The sequence below is a fragment of the Protomyctophum parallelum genome (genome assembly GCF_964188405.1).
Source record: "Protomyctophum parallelum genome assembly, chromosome: 17".
In the NCBI taxonomy this organism is placed as follows: domain Eukaryota; kingdom Metazoa; phylum Chordata; class Actinopteri; order Myctophiformes; family Myctophidae; genus Protomyctophum; species Protomyctophum parallelum.
The window spans coordinates 17,357,446-17,374,945 of NC_139719.1; the positions used below are offsets into that span (position 1 = coordinate 17,357,446).

The 17,500-nt window shown below is 45.5% G+C and overlaps 1 protein-coding gene across 1 annotated transcript in view; it reads left to right on the plus strand.

Annotated features, from left to right (window-relative positions):
• LOC310874024 (neurexin-1a-like) overlaps positions 1–17,500 on the plus strand; it is a gene marked incomplete at its 3' end in the record, with an annotated part of 91,262 nt that overhangs the window by 43,101 nt on the left and 30,661 nt on the right. Inside the window, 3 exon segments of the mRNA XM_083786685.1 lie at positions 9,202–9,583; positions 10,855–11,045; positions 14,242–14,415. Of these exon segments, the coding sequence (XP_083642811.1) occupies positions 9,202–9,583; positions 10,855–11,045; positions 14,242–14,415 (747 nt within the window).

The following is a 17,500-nucleotide window of genomic DNA, read 5'->3' on the forward strand; positions in this document are numbered from 1 at the left end:
GTCAAATCCCCCATGTGCAGCATGTGTTACTTTAACTATGACTTGTCAAATCCCCCATGGGCAGCATGTGTTACTTTAACTATGACCTGTCAAATCCCCCATGTGCAGCATGTGTTACTTTAACTATGACCTGTCAAATCCCCCATGGGCAGCATGTGTTACTTTAACTATATGACCTGTCAAATCACCCATGTGCAGCATGTGTTACTTTAACTATGACCTGTCAAATCCCCCATGGGCAGCATGTGTTACTTTAACTCTGAGAGTGAGCAAACAGAACCAAATGGACACCAGCCCAGTCATTATATCAACCTGTGGGCCATGAGGACAAGTGGGCCCTCTAATAATTGGGCAAAACGCAAATATTTTATTGATAATATAACTATATCATCATGATTGATGAATCATGTAACAGAAATGTAATAGTATATATTGAGGTTTTTTTTCGTTGAAACCGTTTTGATCCGTATGCCGAGTATAGAGCATCGCAGTCCCACCCCCTTTCATGACGACGCCAGGCCCAGGAAATGAATCCCAATGCATTTTCCTCATAGACATTTCAAAACGTATTTATTTAAAGACCTTTTAAGCGTCGTACAAAGCCAACTCTTGTCGTGACAAATCATGACAACACACACAATATTTTGGACCAAACAAATAATTACAAAGAAGAAAAACAACAAAAAATGTGTTGTAACCTGCCGTGTTTTTCTACTTTCTAATTCTTTGTTTGGCCCGAATATTTTTGTTTGCTGTCATGATTTGTCACGACAAGAGTTGGCTTTGTCCGCGACTTAAATGTCTTTAAATAAATACTTTCTGAAAAGTCTATGAGGAAAATGAACGGTGATTTCTTTTCCGGGTCTCTCGAGGGGGGGCGGGACTGCGATGCTCTATACCTGGCCTATAAATGAATGCTGCTGGGTACGCATGACGAGCGGGCTCGTCTTGAGGCCTTTGATGTCGCTATAGCATCGCCTCGCTGTGTTTCATTTTTGGAAGTGCTCCGGTTGCTATGCACAGTTGCCAGGGCCCCACCCTGTTTCTCAATAGCCGCATTAGCTTCTGTTTTTGTTGCACGCTTTTTTCTTTGAAACTAATGCGCTGTCCGTGGTGTTGACCAGATCGGCGATGTTGTTCGGAGGTCTTTTCTAAAGATATTTTTTTTTTGCGGCTTACGCCTTTTATTGATTTTTGAAGGGACAGACAGTAGGCTGACAGGAAACGGGAGAGAGATGGGGGGATGACATGCAGTAAAGGCCGTGTCGGGTCCGGGAGTCGAACCCGCGGCACACTGCGACTGGATTACCAGTCCGGTGCCCAGACCGTTACGCTACGGCCTGGGCCCGGAGGTCTTTTCTGATTACTTGGTGAGCGCCATGTGAACATTGGCGTTTTCTAGAGCAAGGATGGACCTAATTTTAGCTCGCTAGCATTGATGCTATGCTTTTAGCATCCAAGATGGGAGATAAAAACAGACACACGCATGTCTCTTTATTTTTCATAGTGGAATAGCCTAAAATCACCGGCACCACTTTTGTCCACCAGGCGGCACTCTCAAAGTGTTAAAGTTTAATTTTCTTTGTGATTCAGATAAATAATAACTGAAAGTATCTACCGTGTTAGTTCCATTGATTCAAGCCTGAACACATGTAATCGTTTGATTGATCGTTAGAATAAAATAGACACTCGCGGACCACCCATCTGACCACTTAACGCGGCAGCCGGAAGTGGGCCCTGATCCAGAGAAGGCTGCGGACCGCTGCTGCCCTATAAGCCATTTGCATCTCTGAGAGCGTTTGCACACACACACACACACAGAGTTGAACGGACAACCGAGGGGTTTTTACTGTGCAGATTTACCACCTTCCAAAATCCCAATTAAAAGTCCACCACAAGGTCTGAAAATGACGCCCACACACACACACACGCACACGCACACACATACACTACCGAATGAGAGCTTTATTGAGACAGAACGCTACCCCGGCCAATATGTAAATGTAACGGCCGTCCATGTTGATTCATTTCTCGTCTCTCGCTGTTCTAAAGCATGTCAAAAAAGTATCTGTACTTTACAATTCAAAGGGCTTTATTGGCACTTTATTTACTTGGGTATTTGTATTTTTGGGGATAATTATGACTTTCACTCCCACTGCATTTACCGTCAGTCAAACCAATTATTGTTGCTGTGAGGCAGAAATACCCTATCTCCATAATTGTACAGTATGTTTTTTGTTTAGTTGTTGGGAAATGAATCACACGGAAGGAGCAAATATACCCTCAATACGTGGTGCACTGCAACACATTATGGGCATTATGGATCGGTTTGACGTCAACAGTTCCACTCGACAGAAACAAAATTATGTTTTTGTCAGTGACGAAACCCCCTAAAATGACGTGTACAATCACAGTCATCAATATACATTCAAATGCTGACATCAATGGCATGACATCTCAGTCATCATCATCCTCATAATAAAGACAAAAGTATTAGATAAACCACATACTGTAAGTGTTGTTCACACAACGGCAAATGTGTATTTCCCCCCCTTCACAATTTGCCACTTTGATAGATTGAACTCTGAGATGATTTAATAGTTTAAACAAAGCATTATGCAAATAAGTGTCTCTAGTGTCTCCTCAGTGTGCATTAGTGGTCTCGTTGTTGCGGTGGGGAAACTACACGCTAAATAAATACATAGTTTTAAAATAATTCTAGCTGAAGTGGGTGGACGAGTTCACATTCCACCACAACACACACACACACTGCAACAAAGGCATCGCTGAACCATATTGTTATGGTTATATGATAACAGTTACAGTGCTTTGGTGTGAAGATCAAAAAAGACTAGGCTAAAAAAAAACACAGCACAGGCGCAGGCAGGGCCCATGGTAATGATTCGACATCACTTCTTCTCTATTCCGTCTGTAGCGAGAGGAGGAATCTAATATATAGCTCTCCCTCTCTCTCTCAATCTCTTTAAAGAGCCAAACACGTGTCTTTGGTCCCGTCCTCTTTTCAAGGGATTCGCTATACTTCAATACCCAGGCAGAGATCCTGATGAGAAAGTCTGTAGTAGCCACACCCACACACACACACACACACACACACACACACACACACACACACATATACACATACACATACACATACACATACACATACACATACACATACACACACACACACACACACACACACACACACACAGCCCACTTCAATGCCACGGGACTCACGGCGGAGGTTTCAGGGCATTGAAGTAGCGAATTCCTTGAAAAGAGGACAGGACAGGCAGCGTTTACTCTTACAGAGAACGAGAGACATATTGGATTCACTCTCTCTACAGACTGTGAGTTCCCTGAAGGATTCAATGAGGACTTCATGTTGCATTCTTGTTTTTTCTTTCGAATATAAAAAGGTCCAGATCTTGTGCTATTTTTGAGACTCTATAAGGAGTAAAAATGACTTATTTTCTATCAATTACTCACCTTGAATTCATGGAGATGTTTCTGTTTTTGTCACATTCCTAATTTGATGTCCTTTGATGACATTAGCGTCTTTCCGCCGGTCATCAAATTATTGTCTCGGGAATGTGACGAAAAACTAAAAAGAATCTCTTTGAGGGTATGCGCGTGACATCATCATCATACCCGACATTTATGCTGGAACGCCTACAGCGTGGCAAATAACTACTTTCTGGCCTCGACAGACCAAACAGAAAAGTCCTATCTGATTGCATTAAATGACTTTAAACAACATTAAATTCACTTTGCCACTAAATTTTCCATTCACTTTATGCATGCGCATACCCTCTATTACGATGACCGCACAACTGAAATGTCATGCAGGATTGAGCTTAATATTATAATATTTCTAATAGAGAGGGTATAGAGGCTGCATGGTAAACGGAAAAGGTCGCTGCCCGGTTCAAGCCTCGGCTCTCCTATCTACACGCCCAACGTCTGAGCAGTAATCTGCTGGGTAAAGCAGAAAGGTGGTTTACCCTCCCCTGGGCCAAAGAGTTCAAAACTTTATTCCCTAATCTGAAGTGGATCAGAAATGACCAAGTGTGAAATACAAGTGGGCATGTTCACTCATTGCTTATATATGAACCTATATATCATACCTATCCTGAGTCGAATGCGCCTGTTCTTTGTTAAGCCCCGTTCAGATAAAAAAAAGCTGGAAATTAAAAAAAAGCAAAACTCATTTCCACGCAGCTTTTTTTTGGAGAAAAGTGGGCGTGTACAAGGTACCTGTCACTCAAGCTGCCTGGACTGGCTTTGAGACAAGACACAGGCAGTTTTTTAGCAGATGCGCATTTGAAAGTCTAAAATGTAAAATAGCGACTGTATAGGAGAAATAATTATATATTTAGTTACATCATAACCTATTTATCGGTGAATAAATAATATAATCTTGGTCAACTTGTTTGTAAATAACCGAACGGACCGGATCTCAATCCTCCCCAGTCTTCAGTGCTCATCTCCCCCCTGCACTCCGCTCTCCTCTCCCCCTCTCGAGCGAAACCCTCCGGGCATTTTTTTATATAGTGGCTCTGTATGTAATGTTAATGTTGATTTAGCAAGAGCATACCATAGAAATACAATTGTATATATACAGCACGTCGTAAAAGCAATTAAAACAGCTTATGTTTACGTGTGATTTCCGGACATTCAGTCCCAAGTCTCCCCCGCGGCGCTGTCTGTCTGTCACTGACCCTCCTCGGCTGGCAGTAGGAGACCGCTCTTCCACACTGCACATTATCATTTACAGTCCTCAGTTCAGGACAGGTCTGATCAGGGATGTCCGCATGCATATCATACAACTGATATAATATCAATTATTGATCTCTCTCGCGCGCACACACACACACACACGTGTCCCTGTGTCGGGCGCTCAATATCACACACACACACACACACACACACACACACACACAGGGATTGTGTTCTATCTATCTATAAATATAGGCTATCTACTGTCTTTCAACTTTTGCCATGAGGTTCATCGATAGGCCTACATGAACGCAATAAACCAATTGAAATGATTTCCTGAAATAAATCTTATCTATATGCGATTGGTTTATCGATGAATTCATACAATGCAGCTACCGACACACACACACACACACACACAAACACACACATGACGACCACAGAGCGGGCTTCTCCTCCCCTCTTCTCGGGGAAAGTTTTGGGGAAAAACACGGAACACAACCTGTTTTCACCGCTTCGACAACTTGATTCTCATATAAACTTTCATTTCTATCGATAAATATGCTATGGTCTCTACATTGCAGCTACCGACAGACAGACAGACACACACACACACACACACACGACGACCGGCTGAGAGCGGGCTTCTCCTCCCCTCTTCTCTGGGAAAGTTTGGGGGGAAACTCTGACACCGGTTGGAACTATATTGTTTAATTGTTTGTCTATCTATCTATCTATATCTGCTAATTTATCAACCGTGTGTGTGTGCACTGTTTAGTCCACAATCAGCATCAGTGACGGATAGCGTTCTGGACTGGTCAGTAGTCTGCATCAATGGCTTCGATGAGAACCGGGGGGGGGGGGGGGGGGGTGGGGGGGGGGGTGAATGCAGGATCAATTCTCCCCAGAAAAAGTGACAATCCAGTGGGAACACGGAACACAACCTGTTTTCACCGCTTCGACAACTTGTTTCTCATATAAACTTTCATTTCTATCGATAAAATCTGCTATGGTCTTGCCAAATATCCATTCATATTTCATATACAGCCCATATTTAAAAAGTTTATTTTTTAATTCGGAGATTCGGGCCGCACAGCTTTCGGAGAGGCAAATGGTTTTGTGAAATTATCTCAACTCCGCCTCCTCAAACCACGCTGTGCTCTGATTGGCTACACGCAGCTTTTAAAAGCTCCAGATTTTCAAAGCTGCTTTAAAGTTAAGTTTTGGGGAGGAAAAAATAAAGCAAAAAAAAAAAAGCTGTTCATTCCAAGCTTCAAAACGCAAAAGCTGCTCTGCATAGAGATAACATGGGACCACGAAGCTAAAGCAGAAGCTAGCTTCTGCAATGTGAATGGGGCTTTATACTTATGACACGACATGGCATAATTCCCTTGCGTAACGCAAACCTTGGAGGCTTTAACAGCTAATATAGTCTGGTCTCCTCCGAAGCCTGTATGAAGACTTCCCATCCCAGCATTATACCTATAAACGCTAGCATATTGTTACACACCATTCAGCAATATTGATAAAAACACAATGAATGCATTAGGTTAAAAAGCATCTCCACGGTACGTATTGTACATTATGACTAACATAATACTGTCCGTATCTGTTTCATGAGTAGAAGTGCAGCTGTATCAGTTTAGTTCCAGCTGAAGTGAACTCTGACCTTCACAATTAAATTTGATAATGACGATGACAGTGAGTGAAAGGGATTATTATTATTACTATAATTACGGTCATCAAACACATTAGACGTTATGAGTCATGAAATGTTGAGCATTATGGGTGGATGGATGGATGGATGACGACAGGCAGACATTTACCGCTATTATAGTGACCAACCAGGTCACTTTGCTTGCGTGTGCAAACATAATTCTTCCAGTCAAATTGAATCGGATGAATTCCTGCTAGCCTCCGCAGACCCTCTTAGCCGTCTGTAAAAGTGCCCTCTCACCTGACCATGAATGCAGCTTTCAATGTGGTAAAAATAAATGCAAATGCTCCCTTTTCCATGCCCATATACTGTACCTGAACGCAGCATTCAAGAGACGTTCGTGACATTCACCATTTGTAGGATTTGTGTACCATGCATGTTGCCTCTAATGATCCAATCGGAATGGATGGGCACCAATGGGCTCCAATTTATCTATCTATCTATCTATCTATCTGTCTGTCTGTCTGTCTGTCTGTCTGTCTGTCTGTCTGTCTGTCTGTCTGTCTGTCTGTCTGTCTGTCTGTCTGTCTGTCTGTCTGTCTGTCTGTCTGTCTGTCTGTCTGTCTGTCTGTCTGTCTGTCTGTCTGTCTGTCTGTCTGTCTGTCTGTCTGTCTGTCTGTCTGTCTGTCTGTCTGTCTGTCTGTCTGTCTGTCTGTCTGTCTGTCTGTCTGTCTGTCTGTCTGTCTGTCTGTCTGTCTGTCTGTCTGTCTGTCTGTCTGTCTGTCTGTCTGTCTGTCTGTCTGTCTGTCTGTCTGTCTGTCTGTCTGTCTGTCTGTCTGTCTGTCTGTCTGTCTGTCTGTCTGTCTGTCTGTCTGTCTGTCTGTCTGTCTGTCTGTCTGTCTGTCTGTCTGTCTGTCTGTCTGTCTGTCTGTCTGTCTGTCTGTCTGTCTGTCTGTCTGTCTGTCTGTCTGTCTGTCTGTCTGTCTGTCTGTCTGTCTGTCTGTCTGTCTGTCTGTCTGTCTGTCTGTCTGTCTGTCTGTCTGTCTGTCTGTCTGTCTGTCTGTCTGTCTGTCTGTCTGTCTGTCTGTCTGTCTGTCTGTCTGTCTGTCTGTCTGTCTGTCTGTCTGTCTGTCTGTCTGTCTGTCTGTCTGTCTGTCTGTCTGTCTGTCTGTCTGTCTGTCTGTCTGTCTGTCTGTCTGTCTGTCTGTCTGTCTGTCTGTCTGTCTGTCTGTCTGTCTGTCTGTCTGTCTGTCTGTCTGTCTGTCTGTCTGTCTGTCTGTCTGTCTGTCTGTCTGTCTGTCTGTCTGTCTGTCTGTCTGTCTGTCTGTCTGTCTGTCTGTCTGTCTGTCTGTCTGTCTGTCTGTCTGTCTGTCTGTCTGTCTGTCTGTCTGTCTGTCTGTCTGTCTGTCTGTCTGTCTGTCTGTCTGTCTGTCTGTCTGTCTGTCTGTCTGTCTGTCTGTCTGTCTGTCTGTCTGTCTGTCTGTCTGTCTGTCTGTCTGTCTGTCTGTCTGTCTGTCTGTCTGTCTGTCTGTCTGTCTGTCTGTCTGTCTGTCTGTCTGTCTGTCTGTCTGTCTGTCTGTCTGTCTGTCTGTCTGTCTGTCTGTCTGTCTGTCTGTCTGTCTGTCTGTCTGTCTGTCTGTCTGTCTGTCTGTCTGTCTGTCTGTCTGTCTGTCTGTCTGTCTGTCTGTCTGTCTGTCTGTCTGTCTGTCTGTCTGTCTGTCTGTCTGTCTGTCTGTCTGTCTGTCTGTCTGTCTGTCTGTCTGTCTGTCTGTCTGTCTGTCTGTCTGTCTGTCTGTCTGTCTGTCTGTCTGTCTGTCTGTCTGTCTGTCTGTCTGTCTGTCTGTCTGTCTGTCTGTCTGTCTGTCTGTCTGTCTGTCTGTCTGTCTGTCTGTCTGTCTGTCTGTCTGTCTGTCTGTCTGTCTGTCTGTCTGTCTGTCTGTCTGTCTGTCTGTCTGTCTGTCTGTCTGTCTGTCTGTCTGTCTGTCTGTCTGTCTGTCTGTCTGTCTGTCTGTCTGTCTGTCTGTCTGTCTGTCTGTCTGTCTGTCTGTCTGTCTGTCTGTCTGTCTGTCTGTCTGTCTGTCTGTCTGTCTGTCTGTCTGTCTGTCTGTCTGTCTGTCTGTCTGTCTGTCTGTCTGTCTGTCTGTCTGTCTGTCTGTCTGTCTGTCTGTCTGTCTGTCTGTCTGTCTGTCTGTCTGTCTGTCTGTCTGTCTGTCTGTCTGTCTGTCTGTCTGTCTGTCTGTCTGTCTGTCTGTCTGTCTGTCTGTCTGTCTGTCTGTCTGTCTGTCTGTCTGTCTGTCTGTCTGTCTGTCTGTCTGTCTGTCTGTCTGTCTGTCTGTCTGTCTGTCTGTCTGTCTGTCTGTCTGTCTGTCTGTCTGTCTGTCTGTCTGTCTGTCTGTCTGTCTGTCTGTCTGTCTGTCTGTCTGTCTGTCTGTCTGTCTGTCTGTCTGTCTGTCTGTCTGTCTGTCTGTCTGTCTGTCTGTCTGTCTGTCTGTCTGTCTGTCTGTCTGTCTGTCTGTCTGTCTGTCTGTCTGTCTGTCTGTCTGTCTGTCTGTCTGTCTGTCTGTCTGTCTGTCTGTCTGTCTGTCTGTCTGTCTGTCTATCTATCTATCTATCTATCCCGATGGATCTCCAACTTCCACCGTTACCGACTCGGTGCTCTATACAGCCGGGCACTGGTCTAGTCTTCCTAAATGAAAAATCTTTGGTATCGTGCACTGAAAATATCCGTTCCCGGCTATTTTCGCCCCTCTGACATTCTCTCTACATCCCTTCATCACGTCCGTCCGTCCCCTCTCCTCCCCCCTCCTCCCCCACCCCACCAGGTACGATGGCGGGCGACCACACGCAGCTGGAGTTCCACAACGTGGAGACGGGCATCGTGACGGAGAAGCGCTTCATGCCCGCCGTGCCCTCCAACTTCATCGGCCACCTGCAGGGCCTGACGCTCAACGGCATGCCCTACATCGATCTGTGCAAGAACGGCGACATCGACTACTGCGAGCTGAACGCCGTCATCGGCTACAAGAGCATTGTGGCGGACCCCGTGACGTTCCGCTCGCGCTCGGCCTTCGTGACGCTGCCCACGCTGCAGGCCTACTACTCCATGCACCTGTTCCTGCAGTTCAAGACCACGTCGCCCGACGGACTCATCCTGTTCAACCGCGGCGACGGCAACGACTTCATCGTGGTGGAGCTGGTCAAAGGGTGAGGCGACGGGAATGAGTCAGTCCGCTGCCCCCCCCAGGTTGACAGAGAAAGTGTAGCGCCCAGGATTACATTCGATAATTGACACTGGGTGAAAAAATGGGTTACGAAATTGTGGGATAAAACATTAAAATAATAATAATAATAATAATTAAAACTAAGACTAGATATAGTGACAATTTCGTCAACAAATTTGAACTAGACTAAAATGTTAAGGAGGGACTATCACAATAATAGAGTAACTACACAGACAGGACATCCGGTGTAAGTTAAAAGCCATCTTACACTTTCCACTTGAAATCCATGTCGTACGCCACATCTTCAGCAGTCAAAGAGTGTGGGATTGCCCCCCCCCCCCCAATCTACAAGCTTGTATAACAGCTATTTTTGGGTTGTTTTTTTGCCAAAGGTGACGTTTTTTAGGGAATTTCAGCCCCTGCTTATCCCATTTTGGGGGCGGGAACCCCTTTTGGTGTTAGCATTATGTTATGCTTTAGCTATTGAAAAATAGCAGATCTACAAGCTCATAGCTCTGCTATTTTTGAAAAATCGAAGAATGACTGACATAGAAACATAGCTTTTTCAGAAAACTGTCAGGATGTAGAAGACACTTTTAGAATCTGATCTCAGGTCAGAATGGGTTAAGGAATTTCAGCCCCTGCCTATTGTAACATTCTCTGCCACCCCACCCCCCCTGCCCCTCAGCGACCTCCACTACATCTCTGACCCCTTTACCCCCCCCTGCCCCTCAGATACCTCCACTACATCTCTGACCCCTTTACCCCCCCTTGCCCCTCAGCTACCTCCACTACATCTCTGACCCCTTTACCCCCCCTTGCCCCTCAGATACCTCCACTACATCTCTGACCCCTTTACCCCCCCTTGCCCCTCAGATACCTCCACTACATCTCTGACCCCTTTACCCCCCCCTGCCCCTCAGCTACCTCCACTACATCTCTGACCCCTTTACCCCCCCTTGCCCCTCAGATACCTCCACTACATCTCTGACCCCTTTACCCCCCCTTGCCCCTCAGCTACCTCCACTACATCTCTGACCCCTTTACCCCCCCTTGCCCCTCAGATACCTCCACTACATCTCTAACCCCCTTTACCCCCCCTTGCCCCTCAGCTACCTCCACTACATCTCTGACCCCTTTACCCCCCCTTGCCCCTCAGATACCTCCACTACATCTCTGACCCCTTTACCCCCCCCTTGCCCCTCAGCTACCTCCACTACATCTCTGACCCCTTTACCCCCCCCTGCCCCTCAGATACCTCCACTACATCTCTGACCTGGGCAACGGAGCCCACCTGATCAAAGGCAACTCTAACACGCCCCTCAACGACAACCACTGGCACAACGTGCTCATCTCGCGCGACACCAACAACCTGCACACCGTCAAGATCGACACCAAGGTCACCACGCAGACCACCATGGGAGCCAAGAACCTCGACCTCAAGGGTACGCACACACACACACACACACACACACAGGTCACCACGCAGACCACCATGGGAGCCAAGAACCTCGACCTCAAGGGTACGCACACACACACACACACACACAGGTCACCACGCAGACCACCATGGGAGCCAAGAACCTCGACCTCAAGGGTACGCGCACACACACACACACACACACACACACACACACAGGTCACCACGCAGACCACCATGGGAGCCAAGAACCCCGACCTCAAGGGTACGCACACACACACACACACAGGTCACCACGCAGACCACCATGGGAGCCAAGAACCTCGACCTCAAGGGTACGCACGCGGCAGCACGTGCACGCGGCACACGCACACACACAGCGGTGGCCGAACGGTTTGCGGAGCGGTCTTGATATCGGAAGGTCGCTAGTTCGTATCCCCGGACCGGCACGTTAAAAAAAACGCTGAAGTGCCCTTGGACAAGGCATTGAACCCCTACCATGAAATGTTCTATGAGCAGGGCCTGGCTGTAAACAAGTTCTTGAGCTTAGTCCAGTTACCCTGGGTAAACATAGTACCTTTCCTTTCCTTTCCTTTCCACACGCACATGCACAGAAACGGGTGTACAGACATAAATAAATGTCAAGAGCTGAAATCGTCATGTAAATATGAAATAAATGCTTAAACTCTAGGGGTAATGTTAGAGACCACAGAAGTGAACCTTTCAAGCCTGTTTCTCTGCAAGACATTAATTACTCTATAAGCCATATGTCCAAAACGTGTGAGTCAAACTGAACCAATATGTCAATTTGAAGCTATGATTCCCTGCTTTTCAAAAAAGAGGAAAATTTAAAAAAGAATAATATAAAATAATTAAAAAAATCAATGACTTTGACTTAGCTTCGTTGTTTACTATGTAAACTCTTAATTTCCATTTTCCTTTTTTTAATAATTTGGGGACCCCCCACAAAAGTTGGCGCCCCCCCCCCCCCCCCAGAGGGGTCGCGACCCACGGGTTGAGAACCCCTGTCACACAGTATGTAGCGTAATGCATTCTGGATAGAAGTAAAATAAATGTAAATGCACCAATTCCAGATCTGCCACACAGACTTAAATAACCTTGATTTAGCCGAGTCTGGTATAGTCTGCTCTACATTACCTCCAGTGAAACCTGGAAGAGGAGACGGTCTCCTTGAGGTTCCCTCCATGCGCTACGGCCACACAGCTGTGCTGATAGAAGATGCAGTCTACATCTGGGGAGGTTCTCCTTATTGCAATGTGCTTTATGCATTTGATGTGGACGCCCACATGTGGTTCAAACCCAGCAGGGTTTCTGGAGCTGTTCCAGGGGCGAGGTGTCGCCACTCAGCCTGTGTCTTGGGGAAGGTCATGTTTATCCATGGAGGAGTCACCCAGCCGACTAGAGACACTAATGACATTTACAAGTTGGACACCAGCACAATGGTCTGGTCTTTAATTAACACCAGAGGAACTCCACCATCCGATTCAACAGGTCACTCTGCTACCATCATTGGAACAAAGATGTTTGTATTTGGGGGCATGCAGGACCTGAGCTACGACAACAACGTCAGGGTGTTTGACACGGAGACCGACCTCTGGCTGAGCAAGCCATCTGCACAGCTTCCAGAAGGACGCTCGTGTCATTCAGCTTTCACCTACAATGGAGAGCTGTACATAAACTACATATAGCCTATGGTGGCTGGGGTTACCGTTTGCGGACCATCAATGATCTGTGGAAATTCAGTCCAGAGACCTTCACCTGGAAGAAGGTTGAGCCCAAGGGGAAAGGCCCCGCTGGCATGTATAGGATGTGCGGTTGCATTGTGGGAGATCGTATCATCCTCTTTGGAGGATGCAAACGCACGACACACACACACACACACACACACTATCGCTGATGACACTTTCATCTTAGACTTGAGTCCTAGCCTGAAGACATTATGCAAGCTAGCAGTTATTCAGTACGATCTGGAGCAGTCTGAACTCCCACACGACATCAGGTGGGAACTGGCAGCCATGCATGTTCACATCACGTGCACGTCAGATTAAAAAAAAAAAAAAAAAAACTAAAAAAAATATATATATATATATTTAAAAATAAACATTTAAAAATAAAAAACAAACATGACTTTACGTCTTGGCTGCTTAAAACATAACCAAACGTTGCTGGGATAGATGGTGTAGTGTAGTGCTAGAGTCTTCGCCCCTTCTTATCCCTAAACTTCTTTGCCTTTCTTTTTTTTTACTATTTTGAAAAAACAGTTTTTGAATAGTCCAAATAGCTGATCTACAAGCTCACAACGTGTCGATGTAGATCAAAGTTGAACAATAAAAATTAAAAAATCTAAATAGTGTAGGGCCCCGGGCGGCTGGCGTAGCGTGGCCGTCTGGGCACCTTGGCTGGTAATCCAGTCTGGCAGTGTGCCGCTGGTTCGACTCCCGATCCCGACGGCCTTTACTGCTTGTCTTCCCCCCATCTCTCTCCCCATCTCCTGTCAGCCTACTGTATTCCTATCCCTCCATAAAAAATAAAATAAAGGCAAGATTTGAGATACGGATAAGGGGTATAGGGCACTGGCGAAAACAGAGCCCATAGTGTACTGTACACATGAAGACGGACAGATATGTCCGGGTCAAACCGACATGAACAAATTTAACGTGACATCTCAATCACACATGGGACTGGCGTGTGCACACGCACACACACACACACACACACACACACACACAGAAACGGACAGGAATGGCTGTACGGACAGGCACACACAAGACCGACCGACAGATGTCTGGGGCAAAATGACTCGCACAAATTGAACTTGACAACCCAATCACACATGGGACTGACGCACACACGTGCACGTGAACACACAAACACACGCACACACATATGCATGCACGCACTCACACACACACACACACACACACACACACACGCACACACACCATTGACCTAGATGGGGAATAAAGGTTCCCGGATTGGTTGTGTGTGAAGTCATCGCTCAAATCTGGTGTTGTTGTGCCGTGCCCCCTCTCTCTCTCTCTCTCTCTCTCTCTCTCTCTCTCTCTCTCTCTGTCTCTCTCTCTCTCTCTCTCTCTCTCTCTCTCTCTCTCTCTCTCTCTCTCTCTCTCTCTGTCTCTCTCTCTCTCTCTCTCTGTCTCTCTCTCTCTCTCTCTCTCTCTCTCTCTCTCTCTCTCTCGTAGGTGACCTGTACGTGGGGGGCGTGTCCAAGGAGATGTACCGGGACCTGCCCAAGCTGGTCCACTCCCGCGAGGGCTTCCAGGGTTGCCTGGCCACGGTGGACCTGAACGGACGTCTCCCTGACCTGCTGGCCGACGCCCTGGCCACCACGGGGCAGGTGGAGAGAGGCTGTGAAGGTGAGAACCCATGCAGCTCCACACACCTTCACTCTGGCAGTGGTGGAAAATGTACTCACAATTTTTACCCATTCAGGCCTGACCTCAACATTAAAAAAAAAAAAAATCTTCTAAATCCTCCAGTTTTCTGAAATAAATATTTTACAAGCTCGTAGCGCGCCACTCGGTGGCGCGCTATGAGCTTGTAGATCTGCTATTTTTCAATAGCTAAATTATAACAATGTTTAAAACACCAAAAGGGGTTCCCGCCCAAAATGGGTTAAATAAGAGTCTACAATTCTGCAATATAGAAATACATCTGTTTAAGGATAAAAGTCCGGAATTCAAAATGTATCAAAATGTACTTAAAGTACCGAAAGTAAAACTTCTCATTATGCAGAATGTTCCATATTTCAAGTGTTCTTTTGAAAATAGCAGATGTACAATATTCTATAGGAGAACAAAAAAATCTATTTTCAAATGACCGAATGTATGTTTTGTAATAATAATCCAAATCTACAAAGTAACTACTGTAGTAAAGTTTTCAAATACCGGTAAATGTGATTGACAAAAAGCATTGGTAATTGGAAATACTCAAGTACACCGGCTCAAACACCTCGAAAATGTACTCGAGTACAGTACTTAAGTAAATGTACTTAGTTCATACTTTCCACCACTGCACTCTGGAAAAGAAACAGAACCTGTCCTGATCCCTGTTCCTCCTCTGCTGCACTCGTTTAGATTCCAATAGAAGCCGTGGTTCCCAAAGTGGGGTCCGGGGACCTCCAGGGGTCCTTGAGGGAGTTCCAGGGGGTCCCCAGCTAAATGATAGTTTGGACCCTCATGGGTCCTTATGGGGTCTGTAACTCTGAGAGTGTACAAATGGAACCAAATGCCATTTGGTTCCATTTGTACACTCTCAGAGTTAAATTAACATTGATTTTACAATATAAATCGGGGGTCCCAGAGATAGAAACACCATTAAATGGGGGTCCGTATAAACTAATGCATGTCAAACTGGGGGGTCCTTGAAATTAAACGGGTTGAGAATCACTGCTAGAGCCGTAAAAGTCTTCTCTCATGGGGGGTCCCTGGCATGTATTTTCAAATGGGGGTCCGCAGGGCTAATGAGTGTCAATGTGCCACATGAGTACACTCATGTCAAGGACCCCCACATTAAATGTGGGGGTCCTTGACATGAAACGGTTTGGGAACCACTGTTCTATTGGAAGCATGTCACTGTAGTCCTCCTGGGCCTGTCAAGATTACAAAGTTCAGTTGACAATTCATTGTCACACTAATAATTACAGTTGACGATTTAATTTGTGTTTTTTGGCATTGAACTTTTTTTTTAACAGCTTTTTTTTTAAACGTTTCAACGTGGAAACGATTATGACAAAATAATTGCCATTGGACTATTATGTAATGATTGTGACAGGCCTAGCCGCGCACCGAAAATAGCTGCGTCTCTGCATGAATTGAATTGGTCAAACTAGCAACAGAATACATGTTCTGGAGCATATCTTCAATAAAAATATCCTGACGGTCTGACATCTCTTAAAAGCCAAATGCAAAGTTTAATTAATATAATAATTTCAAGAACATAATAGGTTTATTGTGTGCTGTGTTATCAGTCACAGATCAGGACTTGGCCTCACCAAACATTTTCAGTCGTGATATTTTCTTTTCTTTAATCCATGTGCATATGTGAACGCTATCTCTCTCTCTCTCTCTCTTTCTTTCTTGGCATTTTGTTTTTCTTTTAACTCAGTCATATCTCTCTGTTCCTATTAGGCTAACCTTCTAACCAAGCTTTAGATGTTTGAATTCTATTCTCTGGCTTTTCATCTTCTCTTTTATCTTTCTGAGCAGTGTTTTCTCTCTCTCTCTCTCTCTCTCTCTCTCTCTCTCTCTCTCTCTCTCTCTCTCTCTCTCTCTCTCTGTCGTGTTGTTCTCTCGGTATCGCTCGCCCTCGCTCTGCCTCTCGTTTCCAGTTAAATTCACCAGCATCTTTGTGTGTTTGTGTTTTTGACTAACCATCTAACTTTATTTGCTTGCTTTGTTTGTTTTTTTTCGTTGGGGGCCAACAAAAGTTGCATTGATGAAAGCTGACTTGCAAGGTAGATCGCTGTGTGTGTGCATGTGGGGGCACACGTGTGAGATCAGGCAACGCATTTGAGAGCGTGTCTGTGCGTGCGTGCGTGCGTGCGTGCGTGCGTGCGTGCGTGCGTGCGTGCGTTGTGAACAACTTTCCCAGTGGTGCCCAGTGTTGTGTGGTGGATCTCCTCCTGCGATCCAAGAGTCAAAAAGGTCACGGGGTCAGAAGTGTCCTGACATCACCGCTGCTTGACTTGAGTCTGACCGCACCTTCTTCTTTCCCATCATGCACCACCTGTGTGGTCTAGCAGCATGCTCGCTAACCCCTCCCCCACTGACCGCTACACCATAAGAACCTTGGTGGTATTTCAATACTCTCATCTGTCCTACGTCAGATGGGGACCAGGAGACTGGGCGCTAAGAAAGAGTGGGCATCTCCATGATAAAATTGCCTATTGCCCAAAATGTTTTAAAAGTAAGGTTAAAGTAAGTAAATATTCGAAAATGAAGGCTTGATATTTCTACAATCGCTACAATTGGCTACGAAACCTGTATATTCAGTCATTTTGTAAAGGAGCAAAACGATATGCACATCCCCGTTTTTAAATACGATGCTAGACCCAAAAAGTGATCAAATTAAGATAAAGTGTAATGTCCGCACAGTCGCACACGATATCATTCTGCTGCCCGTCCTTTTTTTCAACCTACAATAACAACCTTTTTATTTTTACCCCTCCAGGCTTTCTCAAGTTGTTGAGAAAGCCCGGAGGGGTGGAACGTTGTTATTGTAGGTTGAAATACAGGACGGGGAACAAAGTTATATCGTGTGCGGTCATTCCACTTTCTCTTCATTTATTCAGTTATTTTGGGGCACAAACAAGAAGTTGAAGGGTAAGTTTAGGTCTGATAATGGTGTTCACATCATGAATACTGTACTTTACTTTAATAAAATTTGTAATCTTTTTTTTTTTTTTTTTTTTTTACATTTTGGGGGAATAAATTGCCAATT